The 18350-nt window shown below is 43.0% G+C and overlaps 1 protein-coding gene across 1 annotated transcript in view; it reads left to right on the forward strand.

Moving 5' to 3' along the window:
* The window catches only part of ADAMTS17 (ADAM metallopeptidase with thrombospondin type 1 motif 17), a 353771-nt gene that overhangs the window by 276083 nt on the left and 59338 nt on the right, over window positions 1–18350 (forward strand). Inside the window, exons 19-20 of the mRNA XM_027571265.1 lie at window positions 341–500; window positions 3049–3184. Of these exons, the coding sequence (XP_027427066.1) occupies window positions 341–500; window positions 3049–3184 (296 nt within the window). The remainder of the gene's footprint in view (window positions 1–340; window positions 501–3048; window positions 3185–18350) is intronic.

An 18350-nucleotide genomic window follows, 5' to 3' on the forward strand; every position in this document is an offset into this window, starting at 1 on the left:
TTTGCGCTGTGGGGAGCAGCTCTCCCTGTAAAGTGCCACCTGAGAGCCCACAAACTTGCTCCTCCCCAAAGTCCTCATCTAAACTAGTCCTTTCTCCAGTGGGAGAGAGCAGAGCTCCCTGCTGAGGGTCCGCATACATTCCTGCCCCTGAGTTGAGTCTCTGAGGAACCCGAGACTGAAATAAGGGAGTGCCCCTAGACCGAACCCCTCTTAAAACCCAGAAAAGACCTGGTTACCCCAGTAGGGAGCCGGCCACAGCGTGGCTTAGTTTGCAAATTCAGCAAGCCTGTGGGCTTCCGCTCCATTTCAAAACAACCTCTGATTTTTACTGCTGATCCAGGTGCTGTTATTTCATGACCAAAATTATGGAATCCATTACGAGTACACCGTTCCTGTCAACTACACTGCGGAAAATCAGAGTGAACCCGAAAAGCCCCAGGACTCTTTGTTCATCTGGACCCACAGCGGCTGGGAAGGGTGCAGCGTGCAGTGTGGAGGAGGTGAGCAGCCGGGGTCGCGGGCCCGTTGGGTGTGGGGTCTTGCTGAAGGAAGGCACGAACTCGGGGCACCCTGTGGCCGGCACGCAGGGCATGAGAAAGGCTGGCCATGTCACCTGTGTTTCCATGGGAACTTACCCAGGTCCCACCGCAATTCTCTCTGCAAGACACTCACGCAGTCCTCCATGCTCCTGTGCCCACACAGCTGCTTTGCCTATGGTTCAGGGCCCTCGGACTCTGCCCTGAGTGGAGGTTTGGCCCCTGTTCCCGTACATCGCAGGTAGGACAGGTGAGTGACCCTGGGGATGAACAGAATACACCTTCCCCTGTTCCCATTCAGTGGAGGGCCCCCAGATTTTTTGCTCCCAAATCCTCTTTCCTGTTTGCCACAGGTACCCCACTACAGGACGCAGTGGAAAGAAAAAGCCCCACGAGGCCGGGGAAACATTCCGAGCATGAGTCCTGGCTTTGTGATTTGCCACCATATTTTAGCAAATGACTTACTCTGTCTATACTAGAATTTCCTCAACTCAATTAGAGTGATCCGCCCCTATGCCCACTGCAGGGAAGAGGCTGCCACTCTCAAAGTCTGTATCAGCAAAAAGCACTGTATTCGTTACGGGGAGGTTTAGGGAGAGCAGGAGGAAGCCATTCTCAACTCTTAGCTAGAAGCCCTTTTGTACTTTTCACCCTGACAGGACACAAAGCCAGGTCGTGGGAGGTGGGACACAGGGTGGGTGGATTTTGATGGGCACAGAGTTAGGATGGAAGGTTCACCTGGACTCTGGAATGCCAAGCCAGAGTGTGGCATGGCCCCACCAATACCCATTCCTGCGTGGTCATTGACCACCAAGATGATGTCTGTCAGATATCCAATACATAGAGAGGTTCATTTACCATTTAAGCAACTTGTCCCATTTCTTATGGGTAAGAATTATAGCTCTAACATGATTGGGCCATCAGACAGTGCCCGAGTCAACTGTGAATTCCCTCCCTCTCCCGCACATCTTGGCTCACTGTCCTCGCTGCTTGTCCTCAGCCTGTTCCTAAAGCATCTCTGGCCGTTGGCATAGCCTCAGGATCCTCCGTCAGCCCTGTCCCTATCCTGCTTTGCACTGCCTCCCTGTCCCTCAGCTGTCCCCCTGTGCCCATGGCCCTCCAACCTCCAAAGGCAGCACCTTCCATATCCCCAACTGCCAGACTTTTCCTCCCGGGCGACTTACAAACTAAGCATGTCCCAAAATGGAGCCATTAACAGGCTCCCTTCGGCTGGGGGCCTGGGGAGTGCCATTCCACTGGTGTCACTGCCGGCCCAGTGGCATTCCTGTGTGACACCAATGACTCCCAGGTTGTCAGATGACAACCGATGACTCACCATTGTCAGACCTGCAGCCAAAGCCGAACTGTGGCTTGAAGTGGCCCCGTGCTTCTTACATGCACACAAGGCTGCAACCGCGGCCAGTAAGAGCTGTTGGTATCGTTCGGGACTCCACACTCTCGAGGCATCCCTAAAGGACAAATTCTCCAGGAGGCAGACTGAGCGAGGAATCTGGGGTCCAAAGAATTATGCCTGACATCCTCTTAATCTTGGTATTGCCACACTTCCCAAAATAATAATAAAAACAGAATATAGCTAATATGAAGTGTTAACCCCGACTAGGCTCTGTTCTAAACACTCTCTGTGTACCAATTAATTTTAACTGTCCCTGAAGCACCCTAAGTCACAGGGAGGTTGAGGAAACTGAGACACAGAATCATGGCGGCTAGCTGTCGATCCTGTGGTCATTATGCCGGTGACGAAACCAAGTTTGAAGCCAGCCAGCCTGGCTCCAGAAGCCACCCTCTCTCGCTCCCAATCATCCGCCTCCCTGGCAAAGTCATGACCAAGCAGTGTGTAGGGTGCTCTGGGGACACACAGAGAATGGCTACCCCCATCTAGGGTAACCAGTTAGTGAAGTCCCCAAATGCAGGCGATGCTGAGGACATGTAGCCTTTGGCCAGCTAAACAAATTCTCAGACTTGCTCTAGATTGCCTGCCTGGAGGAGGCAGGTCTGTGTGTCCTTTAGACCAACCTTCCTACTTCTCACTGCTGTCCAGCAGTTCTGGAGGGATTCTCTAATAAGTAGCTATGATCTCTGGTGAGGACTGATGTACAGGTATTTAATCAAGACCAGACCTCAATAGACATTAAATATCAAAAGAACAGATGAAAAGATTGGCAATCTTTGTTGGAAATTAAAGACCCAAATCAGAACTTTGGCCTCCGTGAATCCCAAGCTGTCCAAGAACATAGCCAATCTGCGGTGTTGCCTTTTTCCAGTCCTGTTCCAGAATCTTCCTCCTGCCCCATGCTTCCCCTGCCATGTCTTACACACCCTCATCCCTAACATTATGGCTCTTTCTAACAACCAATGAAACATAATAACAGTCACTTCACATGACAAACTGGTCAAAAGATGCCCCCGAACGCTCCTCCATCTGCATCCGTGGATGGCCTTTCCAGGTGTGTGTAGCCACAAGCTGCTCAGTTCCCTGTGGTTTGGCTTCCAGGGGAACGCAGAACCATCGTGTCCTGCACGCGGATTGTTAATAAGACCACGACTCTGGTGAATGACAGTGACTGTCCTCAAGCAAGCCGCCCGGAGCCCCAGGTCCGAAGGTGCAACTCACATCCGTGCCAATCGCGGTAAGGAGCTGTGTTCTCAAGCTTGGACCCTCCAGGGTCAGGGCAAAAACATCCATGCGTGGGGTTGGCGGGGCGGGGGGGGAGGCGGGGGGTGTGGAGGCAGTACAACTGCACCATGCTCTGTTGTTGTTGCTAAGTCATTTCTGCTTGCTCGAAATACTGAATTTCTGGCTATGAAGTCAGAGCTCTGAAAAAATGTATAATCCTAGCTAGAAGGCATTTTTTAGCAGGCCCCTAAGAACATCTCATGGAGAACAAAATCATTGCATACTTTCAACTGATCTGTGTTGGCTCCCCCAAGTTATTTTGTCTTGGAAAAAAAGGAAATCACAGAGTGTGAGCACCCATGAGTAAGTCACACAGGTTAGTGTTTGTGATGGGTCTGTTTCGGTGGCTGAAACTTATACCAGTGAGTGTGGATCTTGTTGTTCATTGCGTAGAATCCGTCAGAACTTCTGATGGATTCCATGGCCATAATACTTCACATGCTCTGAAGTGGATTTTCTTGGGCTGTCAACCGAGATGAATTGTGTGAAATGTGCTCATCAGTTAAGCTTTCTTATTTCCGGTCATTTCAGTGAGACTTCGCATCGTACTGTGGTTGGTAAAGTGTGTAATATCACCCCTGGCCTCCTATTCTGCTCTGGGTTGAGGTGCATGGTTTTTGTTTTGTGGTTCTGTGGTCTTCTATAAAGAAGCTGGACTTTTGACATGGCCATTCTTTAAGCTCAACTTGGGCCTCTTGCCTGGTGCAAAAGTTTCACAAAGCATGTGGCTTTCGTGCCAACCCACTTCGCTTTGTCAAACTGGTCAAGTGTGCGAGTAAGAGAGGGAAGATAGGAGGGAAAGCAACAGGTGAGACTCACTTCATTGGTTGTGTGTGGTCCTTAGCAAACGAAGAATGAAGGTGGGTGGGAGGGCAGGTGAAATGTGAAGGGGATTAAGAGGCATGCACTTCGAGTTACAAAATAAGTAAGTCATGGAGATGAAAGGGACAGTATAGAGAATATAGTCAGTAAGATGGAAGCAGTGTTGTCTGGTGACCGAAGGTGAATGTACTTACTGTGGGGAGCACTGGGTAATATGTAAAAGTACGGAATCATTATGTTGTACATGTGAAACTACTATAATGCTGTATATTAAGTATACTTCAATTTAAACAAAAGAATGACATTCTACCCTAACCCTGAAGGCCATGAGGAACAATTCACTTTGGGAAGTCTTCTTGAGCATCTTGGCTCTGAGCAGCCATCCCACAGACTAATCAATTGATGACACACACCGAGAGTCAAAGAAGGAAGGCCTTGCCACTATGATGACCCAAAGATCTGACAGTCCACAGAGACAGCTCAGCTCTGTGACCAGCTAGAAAGTAGGATAAGTAAATCCAGAAGAGGGGGGACCAACATGGGCTCAAGGGCGTGACTGAGCAAGAAAGATCTTAGGGATCCCTTCAGGAATCATATTTTAAGATCATTTATGATTTCAAACTATTTTAGTGTCCAAAGATATCTTAAATTATGCACATAAACCAAATAACATTAAACATGAAATCAGAGTTGCTCTGATTGAATTGAGACACATATGTGATGTGGAAGAGTAGCCCAGCACATTCTGCCTTCTCTCATATCACAGTAGGCCCAAGGAATGGACCAAGGAATAAAGTTTAAAGACTGTTAGGGACTCTGCTTTCCGTAATGATGGGGTTGCTTTTATTGGACCAACCCTCAATATTCTTCACAATGATACTCTTAATTGTGCTGATCACATACTGTATTTGGTAGCCACTAGCTAGTCCAAATTGAGATGTGCTGTAAAAGTAAAAATATACACCTGATTTCAAAGACTTAGTATGGAAAGAGATTGTAAAATATCTTAGTAATTTTTAATACTGATTACATGTTGAAATAATTATGCCTTGGACACACTGGGTCAAATGCAACACATTACGACAATTAAATTCACTGGTTTCCTTTTATTTTTTATTTTTAAAGATTTTTTTTAAAATTTATTTATTTGACAGAGAGAGAGACAGCAAGAGAGGGAACACAGGCAGGGGGAGTGGGAGAGGGAGAAGCAGGCTTCCCGCGGAGCAGGGAGCCTGATGTGGGGCTCGATCCCAGGACCCTGGGATCATGACCTGCGCCAAAGGTAGACACTTAATGACTGAGTCACCCAGGCACCCCTCCTTTTATTTTTTGATATGGGTAGTAGAAAATTAAAATTACATATATGGCTGATGTCTTAATTCTATTGAATGGCACTGATAAGATTAACATAGTATTTACAATGTTCAGGATACAGTCCAAAATTACCAGACATAGAAAAAAAAATCAGAGAAGTGTGATCCATACATTAATGACTCCAAGATTACACATATGTTGAGATTAGCAGACAAGAATTTTGAAGCAGCTATTATAATTATGCTCAAAGACATAAGAAAAAAGATAGTGACAATCAATGAACACATAGGAAATCTAAGCACAAAAAGGAGACACTCTAAAAATGAACCAAATTTTAGGACCAAGAAACACAGTATCTGAATTTTTAAAAAAAAAAATCACATTGATAGGCCTAACAGCAGATGAAGAAAAAAAGATCAACAAACTTGAAGGTAGAAGAATAGAAATTTTCCAGTCTGGAAAACGGAAAGAAAAGATTATTGACAATGACAGAGACTCAGTGATCTGTGGGATACTATCAGGCATTCTAACATAAGAGTAATTAGAGTAAGAGAAGGGGAGGAGGGGAAAAATAGAAAAGAAAATAGTCAGAGACAATGACCAAATATGTCCCAGGTTTAGTGAAAGACAGAAGAGAGGTAATTAAGTTGCTTCTTGAGTCTTTCAGCTAGATTCCAGATTAATTCAAAACTCCGTAACAAAGCTCTCTCACCATTACACCGGTAGGCCAAAGCAGCACCTTTATGATTTTGCCACACAGATATTCTAGAAGGGGACTTCACTGTGCTATAAAACTCTACACAGAAAATCTAGTAGGAAAACACCTACGAAAAAGTCACGTCACCCAGCATGAGTTAACAAAGATACCCACCCTTTAAAACAGTGCTACAGAGCTGCTCTAAGCTTGGATGAAGCATATCAAGTGTGTGTGTCTGAATAGGTGTGGCTCCAGATTGCTCACAGAACATTCTGACAGACCACAGGCCTGCAGTCTTGCCATGGTTGAACGCAAGTATAAGCCAAACACACTTTAGACTAAAAGTAAGTTCAGAACACATGCTTAGTATCTCCTTAGAATAAGGGTCAGCAAACTTTTTCTGTAAAGAGCTAGATAATAAGTATTTTGGGTTTTTACAGGCCACATATGGTTTCTGATGTCTGGTTTTCTTTGTTTTGTTTACAACCCTTTTAAAAATATAAAAACCATTTTTAACTCCTGGGGTATACAGAAACAGTCTACAGACCACACTTGGCCCAGGAGCAATAACTTGCTGGCCCTGCCTTAGATTATTACTTACCCTTGCCTTGCCCTCTGAGATGTTGGGACCACAACCTCAGCATGAGCCCAAGCTCTGAAGATACTACCTCAGGAAATACACTTTCTTCTTATACAAAGAAGGACATGTCGTTTTGCTGAGTTACTCTGTATTGCCCACTTGTTCAGTACTCTTTTTAAAAGCATCCAGCATGACCCTAAGCCTACAGTACAACATCAGGAATTTCCTTCATCCAGCATGCACCTGTCGAGCACCTTCCCATTCACCAGGCCCTGTTCTAGGTACCAAGGTGAAAAAGACACACAGGGTCTTTGCTCTCACGGAACTTGATAAATACTAAATTTCTCCCTTCCCCCCTTTCTGACCTACCTTTCTGGGTCATTCTTTTTTCCTTCCTGACTCCGTAAAATCATACAAATCAGACTTAAAGAATGAGTGGAATTTCCCAAGGCAGAAGATAAAATGAAATTGATAGAAGATGGTACCTGAAATTTGTCTCAGAGCCTAGAAAAGAAATGCTTAGTTGCCTCCTCTAGTCTGGTCTCATTTGTTGGTTGTTTAGCTGTTTATTTTGAACCATCTGACTTCATACTGTTTCTTAAAAAGGACCCATAAGAATGAAGTGTCATGGCTCATCAAAGAGTATTTATTGCTTGGCTGAAGAAATGTGTAATCTGATAGATTTTAAAACTCCTGCAAGTCTTATATTTATTTATATTTAAACACAGATGCACACATACATGTATGTATATACACACATACATATACAATATATGTGTATATGTTATATAAAGATATATATATGAATATATATATATACACACACATATATTTGAACAATAAAACTTGAATTATTGCAGAGCAAGATCTAGTTGACCTGAGTCTTTCTTCAGAACATCTAGTAATATGGACTTAGGCTGATAAATGAAGAAAGGTGAGGAGATTGGCCTCAGAAAATTACTGCTAGATAATCAGATTTCATCTACAAGTAAAAACTCAGCCTTGATAAAGGGGATGGGTGTGGAGATGTGTAGGGTCTGGAAAAGAAATGGCTGCTTCAAGTGGGGTGGGCATGCCTGGAAGACAGAGCCTGGAAGCTGGAAGGAGAGCACAAGAACCCAATGGTGTAAATTTTATTGAAGAAGCCAAAATGCAACTCACTGTTGAATCTGGCAAGGTGAAAGAGCCTTTCTATATTATTGTTACTCTTTGACCTTTAAAACAACAGTGATGTTTGTCTTTTCCCTTATATTTTTCTTTATTTCCTCTGATCTCCTTTTCATTTTCTTCAACCTTCTTTTTCCATCAAGTTCCCGACAGTTTCCTCTACCTTCCCAACTGCACACCATTAGCACCTCTTTATTCTAATCCTGCCCCTAGCCCTGTGGATACTTCTCCCAAACCCTGCCATAACCATATGGAATCTGGAATCTGACACGCAGGGCAGATGGCCTCTCTCCAGCATCTTGCACACCAATACAAACACATCGGCGAACCTGGCCCCCGACATTGGCAGGAGAGGCAGAAATCACAGATCCACTCAGCTGTTATGACTGTGGCCAGCAGCCTTCACCTTGCTGACCACAGTCTGCAGAGAAGAGGTCCCACCATCATCCGGCATCCAAAGAGTAACACTATGTGCCACCTCCTTCAGACCCAGGCCCAGATAGTGCTGGAGCAAGGAGGGTGGGGCACGACAGGGAGATGGGCTCATTCTCGAACACATAGCTCATGCTTCCCCAGATTTAATATTCTTGCAGTGTCTTAGAGCTTGTTGGCCACTTGAAAAGGCCATTCCAAGCTATTAGATGTTTCCCCTAGCATTTGTGATTTGAACTTCTTCCCAGGCAGTACATACAGTACTGTGCATTGAATTAGAGTGATTCAGAAAAGAATATTTAGTATTGTGCTGCCAACTGAATCGAAGTCATCTGCAAGGAAGTGTATTTGGATTTTAAGTTTGTCCTCTTTGCTCGTTATCTTAACCAGGTGTGCCTTGTTTTAGTTAAAATGGAATGGAATCCCTCATGTTTTTTATGAAAGCATGGTGTGTGTGTGTGTGTGTGTGTGTGTGTGTGTGTGTGTGTGTGTGAGTGATCTTGACTTAAGAATGAAACCTAGAACGTGTAGATCTTTAGGTGGAACCAAAATCTGAAAAGATACCATTGTTTAATCCATTTCTAGCTAGTCTAAAACTTCAAGCTTTTCAGTTTCCGGCTTTCCTTGAAAATAAAATAGGTAAATCTAATTGCCACACCTCTGTCTCCCATGCCCTGGATGTGAGAGGCTGGAAGAAGCCACCTTTGGCACCACCTGCCTCCTGGGGCAGAACAGGAGCCACAATGCAGGACTGCTCGCATGGGCAGGAGGGCAAGGCCCAAGGTTGTATGTTCTAAGACTGGGAATCTCCAGAGTAGGGCTCCCCTCTTTCGGGCTCGGCCCACTCTTCAGATGCTTGGGCATATGGCCACAGGTCTGGGATGAGGGGCACCCCACAAGCCATGTGAAATAAAGAAGCAGTGCCTAAGGAGGGGAAGATGATGAATAGCATTATTTGTCTATTACGTGTCTTATCTAGGTATAGGAATGGTGAGGAGAAATTTAGTTGGATTCCAGATCTTTTTTCCGACACTACTCAAATTCCAGAACTTCACTCACATTTAAATTAAATAGTAAAGTTTTGAAGCCTTTAGTTATTTGTTTAAGTTAGAAACATTCCAGATGGAGAGAGAGAAAACATTTCAGAGTGTTGTTTTGAATTTGAAAATTCTGTTTTCTTCTTTTCTGCCATACTTAACCCTTCAATCATTTAAACACCCCCCCACCCTTTGATCATTACAGAGGACAAGGGAATTCCCAGATACCAGTTCCACAGGTAGCAGAATTCTCCTGTCGAGAAATGCTTTGCATGTAGACCCTGGGGCCCATTAAGAGGCCCTTCCCTCATTCTGACTTTCTGAGTCATAAAATATAAAAAGCATTGAGCACTCAATGTTTGCATTTGATTTTTATGTCACAATTACAAAAAAATGAAAAGTAAATGGAAATGTTGAAACTGAAGAATAAAAGCAAACACAACTAAGATCATAGTGATCCATCAGAAATGAAGGGGACATATGTATTCTCCAGGTTCTGGGAAAAAACATCAGACCAAGAAGGAATGGCTCTATAGTGGGGGTATACAATGAAGTATTTCTGACTTGTAGAGTCTCTAGGGATATTTCAGAACTGAGCTTGGGGTATGTTGGGTGGCAGCTTCCCAGAAAATTGGCCCCTTCCCCCTAGGGGCTAATGAAGGCCTCTGCTGGCAGAGTCCTATGCTGGCTGGCTCTCTTACAGGAATGAATAGTCCACAGATAGGAGTGGAAATATACAGTATGAAGAGAAAAGTAGTTCAACCATAATAGAGACCTTAATGGCAAACTTTCAATAATGGATTTTTAAAACTAGAAAGAAGATCAACAAGGAAATGTAAGACTTGAACAACACAATAAACCTACTGGAACTACGAGATAGCTATAGATCACTCTACCCAATGAGAGAAGAATATACATTCTTCTTATGTACATTTGAAACATTCCCCAGGATAGACCATCATCTAGGCCATTAAATAAACCTCAATGATGTAAAAGGACTGAAATAATGCAAAGTATATACTCTGACCTTAATGGAATAAAATTAGAAATCAACAACAGAAAGAAATTTTGGAAACTCACAATACATGGAAATTTAAAAAAACAACATAAAACTTCCTAAATAACAATTGGATCAAAGAGAAATCATTAGGAAATTTAGAAAAAATACTTTCAGATGAAAGAAAATGAGGATTTAACATATCAAAGTTAGACCATGCAGCCAAAACAGTCCTTTGGGGAAATTTTATAGCTTAGGGGAATATTTGAAATAGAGAATAGGAAAATAAAGAAAAATCAGTGAAACCAAATGTTGATTATATGAAGAGAACAAAAAAATTGACATTTAGCTAGATCAAGAAAAAATGGGAGAAGACTCAAATTACTAAAATTAGAAATGAAAGGTTGTAAAGGAATACTACAAACAGTTGTGTGCCAATAAATCCAATAACTAATATAAAATGGACAAACTCCTAGAAAGATGCAAACTACCAAAATTGAATAAAGAAGAAATAGAAGGGGGGGGCGGAACAAGATGGCGGAGGAGTAGGAGACCTGGATTTCTTCTGGTCTCAGGAATTCAGCTGAATAGGGATCAAACCATTCTGAACACCTACGAACTCAACAGGAGATCGAGATAAGAAGAGTAACAACACTCTGAACAGAAAAGCGACCACTTTCTGGAAGGTAGGATGTGTGGAGAAGTGAATCCAAGGCGATATTCGGGAGGATAGACGGCGGGGGAGTGGGCCTCCGTCGGCCGCTTCTGGCAAGTGCTAGAGCCGCGGAGCACAAAATCGGACCTTTGAGGAGCTGGCTCCGCTGAGGGACGTCGCTCCAGTGGCTAAGAGGGGGGGGGGAGGGGGGAGGGGCGGAGGGGGGAACCCTCACGGCGCAGTGTGGTCTAAGGACCCTCGGGGTCACAGAAAGACTGGGGGTGCCTGAGTGCGGCAGAGCTCCCAGGGATCGGAGCGGGGAGGCCAGCTGCAGAGACGGAGCCGAGGCGCGGGCTCTCAGCTCGGGGTGGCCATAAACTGTGATCCGCGGCCCAGTCAGCCACTGCTCCTCCAGCAGGGACCCAACAAGCGGCAGAGCCGGGGAGACTCCCCTTCCTCCCCCGGGAGGAGCGGCGCGGGAACGCACCTCAGGGATCTGCTGGGTTTGGAGACTCCACACGGGGTCGGGTGCCAGACATAGAAACGCTTGGTCACAGGCCGGGTGAGCACGGAGTGTGGCCGGAGACTGGGGACACGGGAGTGACTGCTTTTCTCTGGGGGCGCACTGAGGAGCGGGGCCCCGAATTCTCAGCTCCTCCGGGCGGAGATTGGGAGGCCACCATTTTCACCCTGGTCCTCCAAAGCTGTACCAGAGCTTGCAGGGAACAAAAGCTCCCGAGAGCAAACCCGAGCAGCTTGCTTAGCCCGGACCGACAATGGTGGGGCAATTCCGCCTCCGGCAAAGACATTTGGGAACCACGGCAACAGGCCCCTCCCCCAGAAGATCAGCACGAACAGCCAGCAAGCCAAGACCAAGTTTACCGATCAAGGAGAACGGGAGAACTCCAGTGCTAGGGGAATACTGCACATAGAATTCATGGCTTTTTTACCATAATTCATTAGTTTTTCAAAGTTAATTTTTTTAACTGTTTTTTTTTGAATTTTTCTTTTTCCCTTTTTCAAACAACATCTTATCAATCCCTTTTTTAAAAAAACATTTTTTATTTTACATTTTTAAAGTCATATTTTTATTCCTTCATAGTAGTTACCCTTATTTTTGGCATATATATATGTTGTTCTCTCTTTAAAATTTTGAGATACAATTTCTTCTAACAGATCAAAACATACCCTAAATCACTAGTGTATGGCTTTGTTCTAGTCTCCTGCCTGATCACATTCTCTCCCTTTTTTTTTTCTTTGTAAATTTTCTTCTTTCTTTTTAAAAACAACTTCTTCTCAATTCCTTCTATAAAATATTTTATAATTTTCATCTTTACAGTCATCTGCCATCCCTTCATTGTATCAACCCTTATTTTGTACATATATAAGTCTTTCTTCCTTTAAAATTTTAGCAGGCACTTTCTTCTAACAGACCAAAATATGCCCAAAAACTAGTGTGTGGCACTGATCTACGCACTAGCCTGATCATATTTGATCATATTCTGTTTTTTTTTGTTTTGTTTTGTTCTGTTTTTGTTTGTTTTTATCTTTTTCTTTTTCCTTTTTTTTTTTTCTCTTCTTTCTTTCCCTTTCTTGTCCCCTGGTTTCAGGTCTTTTCTGATTTGTATAGAGTATATTTGCTGGAGACATTGTTAACCTGTTAGCATTCTGTTCTCTCATTCATCTGTTCTCCTCCGGACAAAATGACAAGACGAAAAAAATCACCTCAGCAAAAAAAACAAGAGGTAGTATCGTCTGCCAGGGACCTACTCAATACTGACATTAGTACAATGTCGGACCTAGAGTTCAGAATCATGACTTTAAAGATACTAGCTGGGCTTGACAAAAGCGTGGAAGTTATTAGAGAAACCCTTTCTGGAGAAATAAAAGAACTAAAATCTAACCAAGTCGAAATCAAAAAGGCTATTAATGAGGTGCAATCAAAAATGGGGGCACTAACTGCTAGGATAAATGAGGCAGAAGAGAGAATCAGCGATATAGAAGACCAAATGATGGAAAATAAAGAGGCTGAGAAAAAGAGAGATGAACACCTACAGGATCACGAGGGCAGAATTCGAGAGATAAGCGATATGATAAGATGAAACAACATTAGAATAATTGGGATCGCAGAAGAAGAAGAAACAGAGAGAGGGGCAGAAGGTATATAGGAGCAAATAATAGCAGACAACTTCCCTAATGTGGGGAAGGAAACAGGCATCAAAATCCAGGAGGCACAGAGAACCCCTCTCAAAATCAATAAAAATAGGTCAATACCCCGACCTCTAATAGTAAAACTTACGAGTCTCAGAGACAAAGAGAAAATCCTGAAAGCAGCTCAGGAGAAGAGATATGTAACCTACCATGGTAGAAACATTCGATTGGCAACAGACCTATCCACAGAGACCTGGCAGGCCAGAAAGGACTGGCATGATATCTTCAGAGCACTAAATGAGAAAAATATGCAGCCAAGAATACTATATCCAGCTAGGCTATCATTGAAAATAGAAGGAGAGATAAAAAGCTTCCAGGACAAACCAAAACTAAAGGAATTTGCAAACACGAAACCAGCCCTACAAGAAATCTTGAAAGAGGTCCTCTAAGCAAAAAGAGAGCCTAAAAGCAGCATAGATCAGAAAGGAGCACAGACAATATACAGTAACAGTCACCTTACAGGCAATACAATGGCACTAAATTCCATACCTTTCAGTAGTTACCCTGAATGTAAATGGGCTCAATGCCCCAATCAAAAGACACAGGCTATCAGATTGGGTTAAAAAACAAGACCCATCTATTTACCCCAAAGATACAAATGTAGGGACCCGAAGGGATACGTGCACCCCAATGTTTATAGCAGCAATGTCCACAATAGCCAAACTGTGGAAGGAGCCAAGATGTCCATCGACAGATGAATGGATAAAGAAGATGTGGTATATATACACAATGGAATATTATGCAGCCATCAAAAGGAATGAGATCTTGCCATTTGCAACGACGTGGATGGAACTGGAGGGTGTTATGCTGAGTGAAATAAGTCAGAGAAAGACATGTATCATATGACCTCACTGATATGAGGAATTCTTAATCTCAGGAACAAACTGAGGGTTGCTGGAGTGGTCGGGGGTGGGAGGGATGGGGTGGCTGGGTGATAGACATTGGGGAAGATATGTGCTACGGTGAGCGCTGTGAATTGTGTAAGACTGTTGAATCACAGATCTGTACTTCTGAAACAAATAACGCAACATATTTTAAGAAAAAAGAAAAAGAAGAAGATAGCAGGAGAGGAAGAATGAAGGGGAGTAAGTCAGAGGGGGAGACGAACCAGGAGAGATGATGGACTCTGAAAAACAAACTGAGGTTTCTAGAGGGGAGGGGGTGGGGGGATGGGTTGGCCTGGTGATAGGTATTAAGGAGGGCACATTCTGCATGGAGCACTGGGTGTTATGAACAAACAATGAATCATGGAACACTACACCAAAACAAATGATGTAATATATGGTGATTAACATAACAATAAAAAAATTAAAAAAAAACAAGACCCATCAATATGCTGTCTGCAAGAGACTCATTTTACCCAAAGACACCCCCAGATTGAAAGTGAGGGGGTGGAAAACCATTTACCATGCTAATGGACACCAAAAGAAAGCTGGAGTGGCAATCCTTATATCAGACAAATTAGATTTTAAACCAATGACTGTAATAAGAGATGAGGAAGGACACTATATCCTACTTAAAGGGTCTATCCAACAAGAAGATCTAACAATTGTAAATATCTATGCCCCTAACGTGGGAGCAGCCAATTATATAAGGCAATTAATAACAAAAGCAAAGAAACACATTGACAACAATACAATAATAGTGGGGGACTTTAACACCACCCTGACTGAAATGGACAGATCATCTAAGCAAAAGATCAACAAGGAAATAAAGACTTTAAATGAAACACTGGACCAAATGGACTTCACAGACATATTCAGAACATTCCATCCCAAAGCAACAGAATACACATTCTTCTCTAGTGCCCATGGAACATTCTCCAGAATTGATCACACCCTAGGTCACAAATCAGGTCTCAACTGGTACCAAAAGATTGGGATTATTCCCTGCATATTTTCAGACCACAATGCTTTGAAACTAGAACTCAATCACAAGAGGAAAGTCGGAAAGAACTCAAATACATGGAGGCTAAAGAGCATCCTACTAAAGAATGAATGGGTCAACCAGGAAATTAAAGAATTAAAAAAATTCATGGAAACCAATGAAAATGAAAACACAACTGTTCAAAATCTTTGGGATGCAGCAAAGGCAGTCCTGAGAGGAAAGTATAGCAATACAAGCCTTTCTCAAGAAACAAGAAAGTTCTCAAATACACAGCCTAACCCTGCACCTAAAGGAGCTAGAGAAAAAACAGCAAAGAAAGCCTAAACCCAGGAGAAGACAGATAATAAAAATCAGAGCAGAAATCAATGAAACAGAAACCAAAAGAACAGTAGAACAGATCAACGAAACTAGGAGCTTGTTCTCTGAAAGAATGAACAAGATGGAGAAACCCCTGGCCAGACTTATCAAAAAGAAAAGAGAAATGACCCAAATCAACAAGATGATGAATGAAAGACGAGCGATCACAACCAACACCAAAGAAATACAAACAATTATAAGAACATATTCTGAGCAACTCTATGCCAGCAAATTAGATAACCTGGAAGAAATGGATGCATTCCTAGAGATGTATCCACTACCAAAACTGAACCAGGAAGAAAGAGAAAACCTGAACAGACCTATAACCACTAAGGAAATTGAAGCAGTCATCAAAAATCTCCCAACAAACAAAAGGACCAGATGGCTTCCCAGGGGAATTCTCTCAGACATTTCAAGAAGAATTAATACCTATTCTCCTGAAACTGTTCCAAAAAATAGAAATGGAAGGAAAACTTCCAAACTCATTTTATGAGGCCACCATTACCTTGATCCCAAAACCAGACAAAGACCCCATCAAAAGGGAGAATTACAGACCAATATCCTTGATGAACATGGATGCAAAAATTCTCACCAAAATACTAGCCAATAGGATCCAACAGTACATTCAAAGGATTATTCACCATGACCAAGTGGTATTTATCCCTGGGCTGCAAGGCTGGTTCAACATCCACAAATCAATCAACGTGATACAATACATTAACCAAAGAAAGTACAAGAATCATATGATCCTCTCAATAGATGCAGAAAAAGCATTTGACAAAGTACAGCATCCTTTCTTGATCAAAACTCTTCAGAGTATAGGGATAGAGGGTACATACCTCAATATCATAAAAGACGTCTATGAAAAACCTACAGCGAATATCATTCTCAATGGGGAAAAGCTGAGAGCTTTTCCCCTAGGGGCAGGAACGCGGCAGGGATGTCCACTCTCACCACTGCTATTCAACATAGTATTAGAAGTCCTAGCCACAGCAACCAGACAACAAAAAGAAATCAAAGGCATCCAAACCGGCAAAGAGGAAGTCAAACTCTCACTCTTTGTGGATGATATGATACTGTATGTGGAAAACCCAAAAGACTCCACCCCAAAACTGCTAGAACTCATACAGGAATTCAGTAAAGTAGCAGGATATAAAATCAATGCACAGAAATCAGTGGCATTCCTATACACCAACAAGACAGAAGAGAGAGAAATGAAGGAGTCGATCCCATTTACAATTGCACCCCAAACCATAAGATACCTAGGAATAAATTTAACCAAAGAGGCAAAGGATCTGTACTCAGAAAACTATAAAATACTCATGAAAGAAATTGAAGAAGACACAGAAATGGAAAAACGTTCCATGCTCATGGATTGGAAGAACAAACATTGTGAAGATGTCAGTGCTACCTAGAGCAATGTACACATTCAATGCAATCCCCATCAAAATACCATCCACCTTTTTCAAAGAACTGGAACAAATCATCCTAAAATTTGTATGGAACCAGAAGAGACCCCGAATAGCCAAATGAATCTTGAAAAAGAAAAGCAAAGCTGGCAGCATCACAATTCCGGACTTCCAGCTTTCTTACAAAGCTGTCATCATCAAGACAGTATGGTACTGGCACAAAAACAGACACATAGATCAATGGAACCGAATAGAGAGCCCAGAAATGGACCCTCAACTCTATGGTCAACTCATCTTTGACAAAGCAGGAAAGAATGTCCAGTGGAAAAAAGACAGTCTCTTCAACAAATGGTGTTGGGAAAATTGGACAGCCCCATGCAGAAGAATGAAACTGGACCATTTCCTTACACCACACACAAAAATAGACTCCAAATGGTTGAAAGACCTAAACGTGAGACAGGAGTCCATCCAAATCCTAAAGGAGAACACAGGCAGCAACCTCTTCGACCTCAGCCGCAGCAACTTCTTCCTAGAAACATCGCCAAAGGCAAGGGAAGCGAGGGCAAAAGTGAACTATTGGGATTTCATCAAGATAAAAAGCTTTTGCACAGCAAAAGAAACAGTCCACAAAACCAAAAGACAACCGACAGAATGGGAGAAAATATTTGCAAATGACATATCAGATTAAGGGGTAGTATCCAAAATCTATAAAGAACTTATCCAACTCAACACCCAAAGAACAAAGAATCCAATCAAGAAATGGGCAGAAGACATGAACAGACATTTTTCCAACGAAGACATCCAAACGGCCAACAGACACATGAAAAAGTGCTCAACATCGCTCGGCATCAGGGAAATCCAAATCAAAACCTCCATGAGATACCACCTCACACCCGTCAGAATGGCTAAAATTAACAAGTCAGGGAACGACAGATGTTGGCGGGGATGTGGAGAAAGGGGAACCCTCCTACACTTTTGGTGGGAATGCAAGCTGGTGCAGCCACTCTGGAAAACAGTATGGAGGTTCCTCGAACAGTTGAAAATAGAGCTACCATACGATCCAGCAATTGCGCTACTGGATATTTACCCCAAAGATACAAATGTAGGGATCCGAAGGGGTACGTGCACCCCAATGTTTATAGCAGCAATGTCCACAATAGCTAAACTGTCGAAAGAGCCAAGATGTCCATCGACAGATGAATGGATAAAGAAGAAGTGGTATATATACACAATGGAATATTATGCAGCCATCAAAAGGAATGAGATCTTGCCATTTGCAACGACGTGGATGGAACTGGAGGGTGTTATGCTGAGTGAAATAAGTCAATCAGAGAAAGACATGTATCATATTACCTCACTGATATGAGGAATTCTTAATCTCAGGAAACAAACTGAGGGTTGCTGGAGTGGTGGGGGGTGGGAGGGATTGGGTGGCTGGGTGATAGACATTGGGGAGGGTATGTGCTATGGTGAGCACTGTGAATTGCACAAGGCTGATGAATCACGGATCTGTACTTCTGAAACAAATAATGCAATATATGTTAAGAAAAAAAA

This window comes from Zalophus californianus, chromosome 6, assembly GCF_009762305.2.
Source record: "Zalophus californianus isolate mZalCal1 chromosome 6, mZalCal1.pri.v2, whole genome shotgun sequence".
Lineage (NCBI taxonomy): Eukaryota > Metazoa > Chordata > Mammalia > Carnivora > Otariidae > Zalophus > Zalophus californianus.